General features: G+C 36.7%; 1 protein-coding gene across 1 annotated transcript in view; it reads left to right on the top strand.

The window, feature by feature from the left end:
• The window catches only part of LOC129267057 (uncharacterized), a 113,722-nt gene extending 96,700 nt beyond the window's left edge, over positions 1–17,022 (top strand). Inside the window, exons 42-49 of the mRNA XM_064103736.1 lie at positions 851–961; positions 4,717–4,833; positions 6,138–6,257; positions 7,979–8,158; positions 9,178–9,297; positions 10,351–10,470; positions 11,870–12,256; positions 13,771–17,022. Coding sequence (XP_063959806.1) covers positions 851–961; positions 4,717–4,833; positions 6,138–6,257; positions 7,979–8,158; positions 9,178–9,297; positions 10,351–10,470; positions 11,870–12,256; positions 13,771–13,910 — 1,295 coding nt within the window. The 3' untranslated portion in view covers positions 13,911–17,022. The remainder of the gene's footprint in view (positions 1–850; positions 962–4,716; positions 4,834–6,137; positions 6,258–7,978; positions 8,159–9,177; positions 9,298–10,350; positions 10,471–11,869; positions 12,257–13,770) is intronic.
• Positions 17,023–17,844: the final 822 nt, after the last annotated feature.

Here is a 17,844-nt window from a genome sequence, read left to right as displayed (position 1 = left end):
AATAGATAAGTGCTGTTTACCCACACACATCTTTAAATATATTATAGAAATAAGACCAAAATTGTTAGTCCAGGTATGGATTCTCACTCTTGGCATAGTCTTTTACATGATGGATGCATAAGAAATATGTGGATGTGAAAATATCGCAAAAAGTTTGGACGGGGCTAATTTAAGCCAACCAACATGGGGCAAGTTGAGCCATGGTTACTCTTATGGTAATGTATAATAAAAAATTAAAAAACAGAAAAAGCCATTGATATGCAGACAGAAAGGAGCAAATTCACATGACAGTTCTTTTATTTTTAGAAGATGTTAGTATTTGTAAAGAATTAGCAAGTGAAAAAACTTAAAATGAAAAATTGACATCCTGGTTCTCCTGCATACATTATGTATACAGTTTTTGTGGCTCAACTTACCCCAGACCGTGGCACAACTTACCCCACAGATGGGGCAAGTTGAGCCATTTGACATCAGTTTTTTCAAAGGTCACAACGAATTTCAGTGTGGGGGTAGAAAGTTATATATAGGTGAAAATATTTCCCAAGAATCAAATTTAAAGGCAAGGTACTTATTTCTACAATATTACTAGTCATATCAATTCTAACATGCAAAATGCAAAAAGTGTCACAACTTACCCTCCTTCCCCTACGGTTTTTCTGTTATTTTTATCTTATTACTCTTTTCAAGAAATCTTAAATTAATGACCAATTCTCTCTTGAAATCTGACAACATAGAAAAATAACTGAATTTTTTTAAAGTGAACTGAGCCAACATGTAGACTATATAAATCGTATATAAATTGTATGAAAATGTTAAAGTTATCTTATACTATTGTTTTCTTTTCTTATAGATTGTCAGCTCCCCTTCATACCATGTACTGGATCTCCCCATTGCTGGGAGTATAAAGATCGATGTGATGGAGAAACTCAGTGCCTCTATAGCAGCGAAGACGAACATGGATGTAAGACGAAGCATTTTACATTTTTCAATACTTATGCCCAGCGCACGCTATGCGATCCGATGGTGACGCAATTTTTTAATAAATAACATTTTCCATTAAATGTGAAAGTTCCGAGAAGTTAATTTTTTCCATTTAAAGCTCAGCATAACGTTATGAATAATAATACTATAATTTTGCTTTGCAGCAAACCCTGTGGTTGGATTAAAGTCCAAATCGGCTTCAAGTCACTGCCGATGATGACATTATGATTAAAACTTGAATTTGCTTTCATTCCTACAAAGAGGCTTAACCCTAAATAGACTGGGCTATTTCGACGCCTAAGAAGACTGGGGGGGGGGGGCTGATTCAGCCCCCCCCCCCTTATGATCTCGGCCGTCGATCGCGCGATCGCGACAAAAATTGGCACGCGCGTTACCCATGGCATTATCTACAAAACTATAACATCAAATTCTGCGAAAAATCTCATTGCTCATTAATTATGCTAATTTATGCGTAAAATCATAAGTTTGCTCTAATTAATAAAATAATGCCCCTAAAATGCTAATTTTTGTTTCACATACTCTAGATAGGCATCTGATCAAATTTATTTTTCAAAATTTTCAACATCACATTTATTTTCTTATGTATTCTATTGTTTTATAAATTTCTTATGTATTTCTTTGTTTTTCGACTTTTTGTTTTTGATTGTTTTTTCAATGGAAATCGTCGGGGACTTTATTTTGACCATAAAAAAGATAAAATTAATTGATTTTAAGCAGTAAAAGTAAAAGTAAAAGTAAAAATAATGATACATTTATGAATTTTGGCTAAAAACACCATTTTAATGATACATTTATGAATTTTGGCTAAAAACACCATTTGCATTGGATTTGTACACAAATTCACGTTTTTGAGTAATTTTGGGTCTGCATGCACTTACAAAATGTTGTGTAATTTCGGAACCGCGTACCCGGGGGTCACAATTTTGGTTTCAAAAGTTGCGCGAGACTTGAAAGTAAAAAGTCAGCGAGTGACGCGGTCAAAAAATTTCGCGCGGCGGATTTAACGCGAAAAATGTCGAGGGGGGCTGAATCAGCCCCCCCCCCCAGTCTTTTTAGGGTTAAACTAGTTTGAATTTCGAATTCAGAAGTCCTACCACTATTCTGAATTCAGGTCGCAAAGGTTTTTATTTTTTGGAAAGTTCATATCGGATGTTATTACAATTTCTGTGAAATTTGGATTGCAACAAGTCGCATAGTGTGCACCAGGCTTTGCTCTGCATTGTATTTATGTAAAATTTGATCTTCACCGTTTTTTCCTCCCTGATTTGCCTTATCGTTGTTCAAACCAAGTGAGTAATAATTTAACTCGAAATTAGACAAAACAGTTAAATTTTTTTATTCAATTCAATTCAAATGGACATTTTTTTTCCATTTTGCCAGTTTCTACATTTTTCATAAACATAGATATATATGAGGAATATAGATATGTGCATGTTTTTGTAGAAGAAGGCGTAAGACCTGAAAATCAAAGGCCTGTGGTGGGATAAACCTGTATACAGAAAAAAAAAAGGGCAGAGAAATGAAGAGGACAAAACCAAGTTGTTAGTACACCAACTTTATAGACTGTTTAGAATAACACCACATGGATAGTGGGTACATGTAGATTGTATGCAGACTAAGACACCGTTCTCACTACCATCCTTAAAGGTAAATGCTAGTTTTGGTAATGATATCAAAATGAGTTCGTACAGAATCCAATAAAATGACCACCAAAGTGTCTGTTTGTATAAATAAAACGTATGTGCCAAAGGATTCTGGAAGAAATTGTGTAATTGCTGAGAAATCAGCAAATAAGCACAGGATTCGGGTAGAGCGTCGGGCACGACATTCAAAGCAATAGTTATATACTGTCCCACGTGCGCTTATCTGTGTTGGGGATCTTCAGTCTGCACATTTTGCAGCGTAGATTTCAAGATTTCACGAAGTTCAGTTTATGTATCTGTACCAGATCTAGATCCTCGATGATATACAGACAATTAAGCCGTGTTTTACAGACTTTCTCATGAAATCAGTGTTTATTGCAACTACTGGAATTTCTCTTTAAACTAGTTTACTGGAAACTAGTTTAATGTGTAATGAGAATAGTCAAAGCGGTCGTGGAAGCCATTTTCCAAACCTGTTCAGAAAACCACCTCGCGATGCAGTTTTGAAAATCGCTTTGCCTCGTTAAACTGGGTTTTTTAGTGTGAGGACACAACCGTTCTTTGAGCGCTCTATTCCACTGTATGTGAAATGCCTACGCTGCGGTTTCAAATTTCGCGAGAAACATGTCACCCACTGAGAGTGTTCCCATAGCAACAATGCCACTTTTATATGTGAAGAGGTTTTGAAAACCTCTTTCGGCTGATCAAATGGGAACGCTAGCAAAGCGATTTTCCAAACTGGTTTCCTGAGCCGATTTCCAGTATTAACTAGTTTTTTTTTAATGAGAGCGATGTCCAAGTTTAACTACAGTATTTTCATAGGTTTATGGTTGATATCGTCTAGCTCCTGGATTAAATATAGGGTAAAGCGCATTTCCAATGCCAGCCCAGAAAACTTGGTGTGGTGAGGATCACTATAACAGAACATACACCTTATTTTTCGAAGTCAAGGTGGCATGATGGCCGAGTGGTCTTAAGCGCTTGACGACAGCATGGAAGATTGGGATTTGATTCCAAACAGGGCCCATGAGCATGCAAGGCGCTATATCTTCATGTACATTGCTCTCTTTCTCTTGCATTAAGTACATTGTAAATGATATGCATTATTGATACAAATGTGTGCACTTGTTAAGAATTCCAACTCCATTTGGATCTGTTTAGTGTTATAATCTCCCTGCAATTGGTTATCAGGGTGACACAAAATTTGCTCCTACGGCAATTATTGCTCTGAGCTTAATTTCTTCTCAGATGGTAGGGTTAAAGAGAAAGGCCAGTAGTTGCAGTAAACGCTGATTTTACGAGAAAGTCTGTAAAACCAGGCTTAATTGTCAGTATATCATCGAGGATCTAGATCTGGTACAGTTACATAAACTGAACTTTGTGAAATCTTGAAATCTACGCTGAAAAATTTTCACACTGAATATCACCAACACAGATAGACACACATGGGACAGTGTATTATTATTGCTGGAATAAAGACCCGATGGAAGTGACCGAATCCGCGCTTATTTTGCTTATTTCTCAGCAATTACACAATTTCTTCCAGAATCCTTTGGCACATATTTTTATTCATACAAACAGACACTTGGGTGGTCATTATATTAGATTCTGTAAAAAGTCATTTTGAGATCGTTAGAACTGGAATTTACCTTTAAGGTTGCAAATAGGGTTTTATGTTATGTTTAGTGTAAGGTATGGTGTTAATCCATTGTTGAAGCTGGTCATTGGATTAGTGTGTGGAATTTAGTGCGGAGCAGTTCTTCCATACTTTGGCAAAAGGAAGCAAGTTACAAAAGTATCATTTGTTGTAAATGAGCAATGTGTGTTCGTCATTTACATGGGCATCAATGCAATTTAACAGCATATTTCCTTCAATATCTTTCCTTGGAACGATCACTTCATCCCCAAATTTTGCCTGAACGTGCAATATACAAAGGTTGTTTCAGAAACAACAATAACTCAAATTTGACTGATGTGTCTCTTGCTTCCTTTTGCCAAAGTTGGGCAGAATTGTCACCAGAGCAAGTGTCATTGATATGGAGAGTTTTAATGAATAACATTTGTCTCATAGGTTCTGACTGCTTTGAATGCGAAATTATTTGGATTGATGACCCTTGCCTACCAAGTGAATGGAGATGTGATGGATTTATTGATTGTTCTGATGAAAGTGACGAACTGTTCTGCGATCGTAAGTTAAAGTGTCGCGATTGTCTTGTGGGAATACAGGTGATGTTACAAACTGATTCAATAACAAAAGTATGCAAGTGTAATCATTTTTCAACATAACTTAATTGTAAGCAAACATTTACCATCATGATTATAAACAAGAAATGCAGCACTATTCTAATTCGAATATAAATTATACTTGGGGAAAATTGTCATAATTTTTTTGTTGAATAGGAATATGTGTGGATATTATGCCATTAGTAGTAGTCTTTTTTTCCATTTTACTCTTCGTGCGCATCCAGATTGTCACTGCGTGTAATGGAGAAAGATCATGGGGAAACTATACTTAATCACCTGGTTAACTCTTTTTTACCAATCTTAAAGAAGATTCATAGTATGTTGAATACAATCTTTATATTATACATTGTTAAGCATCTTTGGTATGTTACTATTGAAAGGCGGTATGTAAAGGCAAAACTGTATGTATTTCCCTTGCTAGAATTTGCATTATACCATTGTAATGTAGATCACTGAACATGCATTTCATGTGTGAATATTGGTGTACATCCCAAGCCATTTCGACCTTTATAAAAAGAAATACCTAGCTCCCTACTGCTACCTGCATTATGAGGAGGCATTATGAAAATACTAAAATATATGAATGTATGTTACCCTTTGTATGGAATTCTCCTTCTTCCTCATCTTGTTTCTGCTTTTGTTCTAATAAGGATGATACATGTAGCATAGTCACAGATTTTAACTTAGGTATTTCATTTTCTACAATGATTTACACAGTAAGGTATTCCATGTCCCAATATTAGCATCAAATTCTAATAAGTTTTATTCAAATATATCGGGTCACAGACCAATCGTGAGGTGTGCGGTGGCCTTTCGAAATAATCCCCCACTCTCATGTTCCTTTTGAAACAGTCCTACATGTACATGTATCTCCCTCGGCTCTGCCTCGGGTGTGTTAATTACAGAACTGCTTTTTTATGCATGTTAAGTGACCTTATGCATGTAGCTCTTAAGGCCCTGTCACATCGTTCTGTGCAAGCCTTGTGGGTGACTCGAGGGTGACTCTTTTTGCCACCCGCAGGTCGCCCACATTGACAGTAACACATACCCTATTTCGCACATATTGCCCGCAGAAGCACGCACAAGTCTCTGATTTGCATGCAGGAAAGTTTTGAACATGCTCTAAACATTTTTGCTGGTGAGTCGCAGGCATTCACCCACAACTCACCCGCAGGGGTTGCTCGGAACGATGTGACAGACCCATTACTAATATTTCTAGATGATGTGTATTACTCATACCCTTTGCAGAAGAACTGCCTCCATTCTGCTGTGTTAACAATGCTGGGAATGACAGTCTTTGCATTGATCCTTCGAGGGTGTGTGATGACATTTACGATTGTGTGGATTTGTCTGATGAGCTGTCTTGCGGTGAGGTCTAGATATTATTATTATTATAGTAGTAGTGGAAGTAGCAGTAGTAACAGCAGTACTAGTAGTAGGAGTAATAGTAGTAGAACTAGTAGTCATACATGTAGTAGTAGTTAAAGTAGTAGAAGAAGAAGTAGTAGTAGCAGTAGTAGTGGTAGTAGTAGTAGAAGTAGCCGTAGTAGTCGTCGTCGTAGTAGAGTAGTAGTAGTAGAAGTAGTAGTACATTAGGAGTTAGTAGTGGTAGTAGTTAGTAGAAGAGGAGTAGTAGTGATAGTAGTAGAAGTAGTAATACACAGTGCGTATCAAAAAAAGTTAACACTTAGAAAAATTCCTCTAAAATCATACATTTGTAATATCCTGAAAATTTTCCCACATTTTAACATTGGTACAGATCCATTTAAGCAAATGACGAAGTAACTGTCGAAAAATATTTCCGCTTGAGTGAGCACCACTTACTTACATGTAATTGAACAGTTAGTGAAAAATGATTTGCACAGAACTTTTAAATAGTTTTGGGAATAAAAGTAGACCTTAATCATAAAGAACACGTGGAATTTAGCTAGTAAAAGTGATTTGAAGATATCTTTATTAACTTGTTTCCTTGCCCAAAACACTTTGAAGAGTGCATTGCGCACCACCCCACTCCCCCACACACCGAGGCCATCGTGACGATATTTGCTATACACTGAGCTGTGATTTACATGAAATGGCTGAGGCTTGATTTTCATTTTGTTAATCATTGTAAAGCTTGGAAAAGGTGTGGAGAAACAAGTATTAAATGAAAAATGAAATGTAAACCCACTTTAAATGATAAAAACTTAGTGAAAAAATGCTGGAGATGTCTGACATAAACTTTTGTTCAGATTTAGTTATGTCCTCAGATCCAGCTGGCACAAAAAGGGTAAGGGTTGTGTTTACTAAGTTTTGACATTTCAGTTTGGGTGGCAAAATTGTTACAAAATGCTTGAATGTAATCGGTTTTATTTCAATTGACTAAAAGTGCAAAGGAAATGTATGAGAAATATTTTGCAGGGTGAGTTTGATTTCGCCCTTCCCCCTTGACACAGCGTGTAAACAAGCATTTCTGCTCAAACAGATTTCTGCGAGCTTTATAAAAATGGACAGTGCTCACTCAAGTGTAACATTCTGTCAAAACTTTTACGTTCATTGGATAGATGAGACCCAAACCCAAGATTATCTGTGAAAAAATTACCCACATAATGTATATTTTTTAATTCCCAGGGCTTTTTCAAGGTGTAAACTTTTTTTTGATACGCACTATAGTGGTAGTAGTAATGGGAGTAGGAGGAGGAGTAGCAGTAGTGGTAGTAGTAGTGCCACAAGTGGTAGTAGCTGTAGTAGAAGTAGTAGTAGGAGGAGTAGTAGTATCAGTATTTTTAAGTATGATGTTGCATGATGTCAAATCTTGTTATATTTTCCACCCTGAAAATTTCTCAGTTACACATTTACCTCTCCTGGGTTGGGTGCAGCACAATATGGATCAATTTTTTGCAAATGTATATTACACCATGACCGGGATTTGAACCCTCAAACCTTTTATATTTAAGTCAGGAGACTTATCCACCGATCCTTAACTCTCTGCATGTAGCAATGTGAAGAAATCCCCTCTGGGTGAATAGGTTTGACCATGCCCCATTAAGCATTCAATATTTGTGTACATCTTTCATGACTTGACATGTTTTGATTGTTCTTTCATACAGCAACCACTCCTACCACCAGTTCTACATTAAGTCCCGATACTAGTTCCCCAACCAGTCCTACAGTTAGTCCCGATACCAGTTCCCCAACCAGTCCTACAGTTAGTCCTGTTACTAGTTCTCCTACCAGTCCTACAACTATTCCTTCATCCACTCCTACAACCACTTCTTCAAGTCCTACTGGTGAGTTGAAATTTACCTCTTCGTGCATTGACCTGTACCCCCCCCCCTTCATCCACTCCTACAACCACTTCTTCAAGTCCTACTGGTGAGTTGAAATTACCTCTTCGTGCATTGACCTGTACCCCCCCCCCCCCTTCATCCACTCCTACAACCACTTCTTCAAGTCCTACTGGTGAGTTGAAAGTTACCTCTTTGTGCATTGACCTGTACCCCCCTGTGTGTTGCATTATTGTAGTGCATGTAGCTAGCAGTGAACACTTCTACGTGGTATAATAGTCTGGTAAATAGCCATAACTTTTATCTAAACTTTTTTAAAGGAAATGTTGTGTCGTAAACTTGTTATATTGGCTTTAAAATAGCCATACCCAAAAGGGAAAAATTATAATAAGTGGGGACTTAACCATCTGTGCATGATCTAATGTCGAAAGAACACGCCAACTTCTGATTGCAATCGACAACCACCGTTACCGAAACAGAAAAAATTTATTTATTTTGGGGAAGGCTTTCGTGCTTGATCTGATTTCGAAAGAAGAATGCGATAATTTAATGTCTAAAATCCTAAATATAATCTAGAACAGATTCCGATCACGCTAGTTTTGAAAACATAATATTCAGATTATGGTCTATCAGAAGAGAACTGAAGTAAGCCTATAATGCTAGTGTGCCTTAGGGTAAATGCGGGGCACGGCCAATTGCAGACGTGGTCAATTTTTTCGTCCGGGCAAACACCCTCGTCCTCTCCCCTCAAATGCCCTCGGGTAGATGAGGGAAAGCCCTAAGGGCGTCCGCAGGCACGCGTGTGACATTTCCCACGGCCGACACTGTATTTCAGACCAGGATTTTACCCTTTACAAAATCTTAAGATAGCTTTTCCTCTAATTCATTTTTTTGGATTTTTAAGGATCAGAGGAAAGTTTCTCTTATTTAAATGTGATTGTCTGAGAAGCAGATGTGTTTAATCACTGTTGAAAAATAAAAAACTATTATATCAATCAATCTCTTTTTTGTTTTTGTCACAGATCAGTGCAATGAATTTTCATGCCAAACCGCTGATCCTGTATATGGTAACTGTATTTCCAATGACTCAGTGTGTGACTTCTTAACAGATTGCGTCGATGGTAGCGATGAAGAAGATTGTGGTGAGTTTTGAACCCGGGGGGCCACTTCCATTGACGAGTGGATACAATGTGCGACCAAGGGGTCTTGATAAGCACCCTAAACACGTATAGCTTTCTTTTTTCATTATTTTTGTGTTTTTGACACCCTTATCATGTTACAATGTACGTACGTAACGTGCCCTATCTTGAAACAGACATCCTTTTTACGTGATTTTTTGGTCGTGCATGGAATGCAATCGTCAGTGTAACAGGCCCCCCCCCCCCCCGGGTTTTGAAGTGTCATTAATGTCGCTCATTTCGGTGGTGTTAAATATTCATGGTGTCTGGAATGTCATATTGTGATGGTTAGTATACAAGTGATGCACGTATAGGTGGTTTCAAACCGCCTCGATCACAAGAATCCCCGTTAAATTACGAGAACATTTTTAGGCTAAAAAATACCCATTAATTATTCCTGCATTCAGACCGCCCCGAAACATACACTTCGGGATAAATTCCTGAAGTTAGGAGCATGCGCAGTATGGTCTAATAAGCAGGCAAGGCGCGAGATTCAAAACTACTAGCCCAGCAGCCACCCACGGCGCCGCACCCAACAACACGCTGGGCTAAAAGTTCCCGTAATTTGCTTTCACATCGCCAAAATACCTGCGACCTTGGAAAAATCCCCGCGAAAGTTCTCGTAATTTCGCCAAGTACCTACTATTTAGCGGGTATTTTCTTTCGGGGAAATTACGCGTAGTTTGCTTTCACATTACCAAAATACCTGGTATTTTCTGATCGGGGTAAATTTCCCGATCAGAGAATACCTGGAACTGACGAACTTCGAGGCGGTCTGAAACCACCTAATGTGAGTGCATTGAAAGGTTTTGTGAGCTATAAAGGGTTTAATCATGACAAGTAATGAAAAGAAACCTCAAACTATAACTTTTTTTGTTTTATATTTTCCCATGTCATGTGCTTCTTCTTGTGTCTTGATATGCATGTATCAAAGTAGATACGATGTCTGAAATAAACACTTTCTGTGTTTAATACAGGTGTTGTTTTCTCAATTTCATTTTCTTATTTTTTTCTAAGATTGTTTCAAATGCCCCAACGAGGATGCATGCCTCCTTGATGCTTATTTATGTGACTTCCTTGTGCATTGCGAACCTGATGGAGCGGATGAAGACTTTTGCAGGCATTCAGATTATATCAGTAAGACTTTAATGAATATTCTCTTAACTCTAAGAAGACTGGGGGGGGCTGATTCAGCCCCCCCTTGACATTTTTTTACCGCGTCACTTGCTGACTTTTTACTTTCAAGACTCGTGCAACTTTTGAGACCAAAATTGTGACCCCCGGGTACCCGGTTCCGTAATTACACATTTTGTAAGTGCATGCAGACTCAAAATCACTCAAATACGTGAATTTGTGTACAAATCCAATGCAAATGGTGTTTTTAGCCAAACTTCATAATTGTAAGATTATTTTTCCTTTTTTTCCTTTTACTGCTTAAAAGCAATTAATATTATCCTTTTTATGGTCAAAATAAAGTCCCTGACAATTTCCATTGAAAAAACAAAAAACGAAAAGTCGAAAACAAAGAAATACATAAGAAATTTAGAAAACAATAGAGTACATAAGAAAATAAATGTGATGTTGAAATTTAAAAAAAATAAATTTGATCAGATGCCTATCTAGAGTATGTGAAACAAAAATTAGCATTTTAGGGGCATTATTTTATTAATTAGAGCAAACTTATCATGATTTTACGCATAAATTAGCATAATTAATGAGCAATGAGATTTTTCACAGAATTTGATATTATAGTTTTGTAAATAATGACATGGGTAACGCGTGTGCCAATTTTCGTCGCGATCGCACGATTGACAGCCAAGATCCTATAAGGGGGGCTGAATCAGCCCCCCAGTCTTCTCAGGCATCGAAATAGCCCAGTCTAATTGTGGTTAAGTACCTTTAGGTGCAGCAAACAATTATTCTATGAGAAAGTCTTTAAAAAAACGATTGTTATCATGAGAAAGGCTTTGAAATCAAGATTAGTTGTCAGCATATTATTGTGTATGTAGATCTGTGCCCTTTAATACAAAGGCCATTAATCACTCAATTGAAAGAACAATCCCGATTGGTTCCTAGTCAGTCGACTGAGCAAAATGCGCATGAAACGATGATCATGATAGGCCATTTCATCAAATGATTAATTGCTACCCTTTGTGTTACAGGGTCCTGATTCAGTCAAATACATGTAAACCTAACTTAATGTGTCCTCATGAAATCTAAGCTGAAAATAATCACACTGAAAATCACCAACACAGATAAGCACATGTGTTGTCTATTCTTCAGCAATTACACATTTCTAACAGAATTATTTGGCAAATAAATGTTGTTTAATCATGAATACGAACACTTAGAAGGATTCTGTCTCACCACATTAATAGTTCCCAAGGAGGTGAGACAGTGACATGTTACAAAGTCATATTAACCCCTCGAGATTGGACAAATCGTTGTGACGCTATCACAAATTGGTCCACACCAGCAAAGCATAACATTCTTCATTAATCCCTCAATTTCTTTGATGTTTTACTGACCATGACAGGACCACGAAACGTCACAACTGGAGAATGGATTACAATAGAACAAAGAGCTGGAGATCCTGTGGAGTATCGAGGCACACCAGCTAGCCAGAGGTTCTACTTCTACCATTACGTCTTCCAAGCCGATTCCGGGGCAACGCTCTTTGTGGAGGTTCTGAACTTCACAGGAACTGCAGATCACTCCCTGGACTACCATCCGATTGTGACTGCTGGAGCCGGGGAAGACCCTCTATCTCCTTTGTCAGAGGAAGCTTACTTTGATACTTTTGGATCTGTGGAGAGCATCAGCTCAACAAAGAATTTTACACTAGAAAGCAGTACTGGATATGTTCTTCTTAACTTCCCGACAAACACAGAAGCTTATGTGAGATTCAGAGTCACAGCTGTGGGTGAGTAGCCTAAAAAACCTGAAAACACTGGTTTCAACTTGCATGATATGGTCATTCCAGACCACCGACATCTGTCCTATGTGATCAATTTCCAGTTAGATATTTTCCATTCCTTGGTTAACATTTTTATGTTGGCGTTGACTGTAGTTGGAAAAGCTGTTCCTATGATCAAATGCAGCAATAAAAGATAATACTTGTCTGATTAACAAGGTTTCAAGGAATCCACTTTCTTAAATTTTGTTGTTCTCATTAACATTACAGGTTTCACACTTGTAATTATTTCCCCATAGACATGTGTATTAATGTAGCAAGAAACAAAAATTCATCTACATGTAAAATAAGGATTACATGTAACTTAGGGGGACTGATGTTTACTACCATTGCAAAGTAAATAATCTGATAGTTGTTTTTCATATGCCACCATCAAGACCTAAAATTGACAGCCCTATTTTGGAAATAAATCAGTATATTCTGGCCTGTTGTAACTAGATCTCATTCATCACCTGCAAAAGTAGAATAGCCCCCACTCTTCCACTAGTCAATCACTTCGAAAACAGTAAATACATGTATTTCTTCCCCAAATTCATGCAACGGAAGGGGAGAGATTGCCCTTCCTAGAATCAGTGTCAGCTGGCGAATCATATGCATGTTTTGGGGGTCGATCTGCTATATATATCAAATTACAAATCTTGGGAAAAGGTTGGGGTGAAATGAATAGTTTTTGATGCAGGATTAGGTGCGTGCGACCTATGCACTTTGACATTCTAATTGCCAGCTCTTACAATTTTAGTGATATTCTTTGCTTTAATCGGCAGAGACGCTGGTTTATTTTGACAAGGAATTGTCATTGTGGTCACAGACCTCATGGAAAATTGATCAGAGCCTTGTCTTACAAAGAGATGCGATTGATTCAATCAGTTACATCTATGAAAAGCCATTCTGTCCATTCAAACTTGTTTTTACATGTGATGTATACCCATGTATGCTTCTGTTTGTTTGTGTGTGTTATTTGTGTCTTATTTTCTTTTGGATAATGTTTACATTCGTTTACCATAGAAGTGGTAATAATGGTGAAGCTAGTACCATTACTCTCCATGAAAAAGGCCCTAGAAGTTCATTTCATCTATAAGGCATGTGCTTTCAACCTTTTATAAGTGCATAGAGATGCCCGTGGGCAGTGATATGTACTATACAAGCACATATTATTATTATTATTATTTCCATTGTCCACAACTTGATGTTCTGTTGGTATATTAAACAGCAACCGGACTTCTTCCAGAAATCTAGGGTTATTGTTCTATATTCTATCAAATGGGTCATCTTCTCATTGTTCACTTCTCTTTCTAATTCAAGACCTTCCGTAGGATATGAGCTGTTCCAAGCAAGCTTGCCTTCTGTATCGTTTCAAAGGACACCTCGACTCCTAGAACAGCCAGAAAGCTTCTGTGTCTTGTTGTCACTGTTCCTATTATTATTATTATTATTATTATTTGATTTTTCTCTTACTTTTTTAGCATGTGTGGACGGTGATTCTACCTATTGCATTGGGTCTCCACATTGCTATGACCTGGTTACCGAATGCCGTGATGGAACTGTACAATGTCTATACACTGGAGAGGATGAAGATCTGGACACGGCTTGTCCAGGTCCTTAGTAGACATTTCTCGCTCTACCTGTTTCATCTTATGGTTATGGTAACAACAAATAGCAAGTTTCTATGAGAGACTTGGCATCAACCAATCAAGACGCATAATGTTAGTAGCTTTTAACTGTTATGATAATTTTGTCATGATAACAAGGTTTATGAAGCAGGGCCGTGATAATGATTCATTTCCACAGTTCTGAAATAGAAACTGAGCAATTGCATTTGAGGTACACATTGAAGATTAATTTCAAAACAATTCTTGTCACTTGACATATTGATCAGTATGCAGAGCTTAGAAATATTGTATGTTATGCATATATTATTGTTTTATGCAAAGCTTAGAATTACATGTAGTTGTTAACATTCTCGATATATGTGTTAATTTGTCATGATTTTTTTATTGTACAAGAACATTTGGAAACACTGGTACGTAGTAAAATCTTAACATACTTTAATATGCCTTAAACGTTGCTCTGTATCCTCTAGAAAATGTGAAAACGTTGCTCTGTATCCTCTAGCAAATGTGTTATAATAAACAAAAAACTTCTTAGAACACAAAGACTTTGCAAGAAAAATTTAATTATGAAAAAAACAGAATAAGCAAGAAAACTGTATTCCATGTATATGATTATGTTCAGCCCAGCGTACCCCTTTAACCACTTATTGTTAAAGATAGTGGCATTTTAAATGCCTTTAAAGGCTACTGCAGACATAGAATTAGTATGTGATCCAATTTTGGAATAAAGCTTTGTAACATTTCATATGAATACTATATATGGCATACTCTCTTTTTGAAATGTTCTTTATTTTTAGAAAAAAAAAATTGGAATAGGTGTGTTTTATGATATTATATTGTACTGCTGCATTCATGAACTTATTAAAGAGAGTTAACCCTATCTAGGCCGGGGGGGCCTCGGAGGCCCCCCCTCAACGAGTCGCGCAATATTTTCGCCGCGCACAATTTTTTGACCGTGCTACTCGCTGACTTTTTACTTTCAAGTCTTGAGCAACTTTTGAGACCAATTTTGCGTCACCCAGGTACACGGTTCCGAAATTATGCAATGTTATGTAAGTGCATGTCAGACCAAAAATTGCTCAAAAACATGATTTCGTGTACAAAGTCAATGTAAATCGTGTTTATAACAAAAAATCATAAATGTATGATTATTTTTAGTTTTGCTGGTCTAAATGTATGTATTTTATGCTGTTTATGATCTTAGAAGAGTCCTCAACGAATTTCATTGAAAAAACAATGAAAAACAAAGGGTCCAAAAAACAAGGAAATACATAAGAAATTGCAAAAAACAATATAATACATAAGAAATTGATCTGATATCACAATTTTTTTCATGTAAACTTGCTAAGAACACCACAAAGAGTTTCTATGCCAAAAATTAGAACATTTGGAGCTTTATTTATGGAGTTAGAGGAAGAAGTATGATTTCGCATACTAATTACGCATAAATTAGCATAATTACTTAATAACAATTCGCATGAAATAAATTACTATACAATTTTGTAGATTATATCCCAGACAACCTGCGTGCCAATTTTTTGCGCGATCGCGCGGTGGACGGCCGCGATCTCAAAATACCCCAGCCTAGATTGGGTTAAAAGAAGCATATTTCCTCATGTTGCAATGTAAGATTGGTTCTAAAAATGTGTACATATATAATTATATATCAATTTACAAGCAGCTGTAAAGGTACATTTCTATTCACATTTTATGGTGTATATATTGGAATCTGAGGGTCGTTGTATCTTATGTTATCTTTTAGTAAATATAAAACATGTGACCGGCCACCCCAAAACCAACAATAAGTCGCCCAAAAGGATTTTTGTTTAGATTTTTATTGAGTGTTAAAAAGCACATCCTAAGCTTGGAAATACACTTGTTGAAATCGATCAGCAATAACCCTCACAAGTAGTTGATTGAATGTTCAAGAAATTCAGTGAGATTTTTTTTTTTTAAATGAGGTGGAAACTAGGTTTGAAGTTTGGGGTTCACTTTGAGATGTGTCTCAAGTGCAATTTCTGTGAAACTTTCCAGTAGTGTGCAAAGAGTGTGTAAAAGAAATTATTTATCCTGTCTTTTATTCAACAGTACAACTTTAAATTTTGGCAGAATGAAGAATTACCCTTTCAAATAAAAAAAAAGAGCAAATTTTTGAATTTTTACTTTTGGGGTTCCAAATTGTGGCTATTTCCCTGGCGACTTAATATCGTTGATTTATGGTTGGTTTGTCACATATAATCCTATCATTATCATGTTAGGAAGAATTTGTCAATTAGTACAATAGCATTGCTTATATTTACATCCCTTCATAGGGGGTTCCTCAAGGCTGTGGTTTCTATCCCGAAGCCCCAGTGTTCTGTCTATGACGAAAAGTGATTGATTAGCAATAAATAAGAACCACTTGAGGAATTCCTGCTGGAAAGATGTGGCTCTGACCTTTGGTGGGGCACTTATATATATACACACAGTACTTATAGGTTTTTATATTCAAATATTTTTCTTAGAATAAAGTAGATTTTATATGTCAAAATCTTTATAAATTGTGTCGGTGTTGGTTGTATCATTGTAAGCCTTAAAGGCAGATGTGAAAGCAAGTTTAAACCCATGATTGTGTCTAAATGCATGTTAATAAAATAGTATACATTCAGTCCAGATGTCCCCATAAGTTTAAGGATGAATGGATTTATCCAACATATTTTTTTCAATAAATAGCCAAATTCAAGAACAAAAATCTCATAGATTAACGGAAAATAGAATATGTTAATGAATGACTGGGTTAAAAAATTAAATAACTTCAACCACATTCTTGAACCAGTTAAAGACACAATTTAAAATGGTAGTCATCCTGTGAAAAAGTCTTTCACAATATGATTTTCTACTGAAATAATGACTTGTATTTGTTAGTTTCTGAAATTAAAGAAATTATTTGATGTATACATGTATCAAATCCAAATTCTGTTTCAATTGTTTGGGATTATAAACGGGTATTTGAAGGCTTGTATATCCTTCCTAAGAATTTATGGCAAAATCTTGAAGAATTTTTATATCAACTGGTTTCACGACTTGTCTTTTTATGTTTCTGAAATAAAATAAGGAATGCTTTGAGATGCATCATTCTTGTATTCTGTATTTCCTGCTGGACTCTTTCAACTGTGCTATGACGCTAAAGGATTATATTGAAAGGGTTCCATGACATTTCTCCGGCAACAATATAGTTCCGCTATAAATTCCACACAATAATGGCATGACCATCTTCAGCACTGGACCTCACACCATACTTAATCCTAACATGAAACCCTAATCAAACCTTTAGCGTATACCTTAGACGATATAAAGCCCGGAGCAACTGTCACCGAAGCAAAATATGTTCTGGCGACATTTCCTCTGAGCTTTATTTCATCTAAGATATGTTGTGCCATCTAATGTTGTGTCAACATTCAGGTGATGGATTGTGGTATCATGTATTCCAACCTTTTGTGAAACAGACCCCCTATAGGAAAGCCCCATTCACAAACAATCATGAAACTATACCCTACCACTTTGATGGATTTCTCTGTAAATGCTCGTAACTAGTCGCACTTCCAATTGTGCAATTCATGCTACAGATACGTGGGGTAAATTTTCGAAACGAGTGGACACTATGGCCCGTATGCTGAAGTCCAGGGAACGTTTCATGAAAGGACTTGTCGGACATTTCATCCGATAGTAACATTGCCTTTCAGCCAATCAGATTTAAGGAAAGTTGTCAGACCTTACAACGTGTCAGACAAGAATGTTGATGAAATGCTCCCTAGTTTGACTATGGTTTAAAGGGGAAGTTCACTCTGACAACAAGTTTATTGTAAAATTAGCAGAAAAAATATTGCCAAAGGTTTGAGAAAAATCCATCTAAGATTTTAAAAGTTTGATATTAGAATGTTAAATATT

This window comes from Lytechinus pictus, chromosome 8 (assembly GCF_037042905.1).
Source record: "Lytechinus pictus isolate F3 Inbred chromosome 8, Lp3.0, whole genome shotgun sequence".
Taxonomy (NCBI): Eukaryota; Metazoa; Echinodermata; class Echinoidea; order Temnopleuroida; family Toxopneustidae; genus Lytechinus; species Lytechinus pictus.
This window is presented reverse-complemented; position numbering and strand designations above follow the sequence as displayed.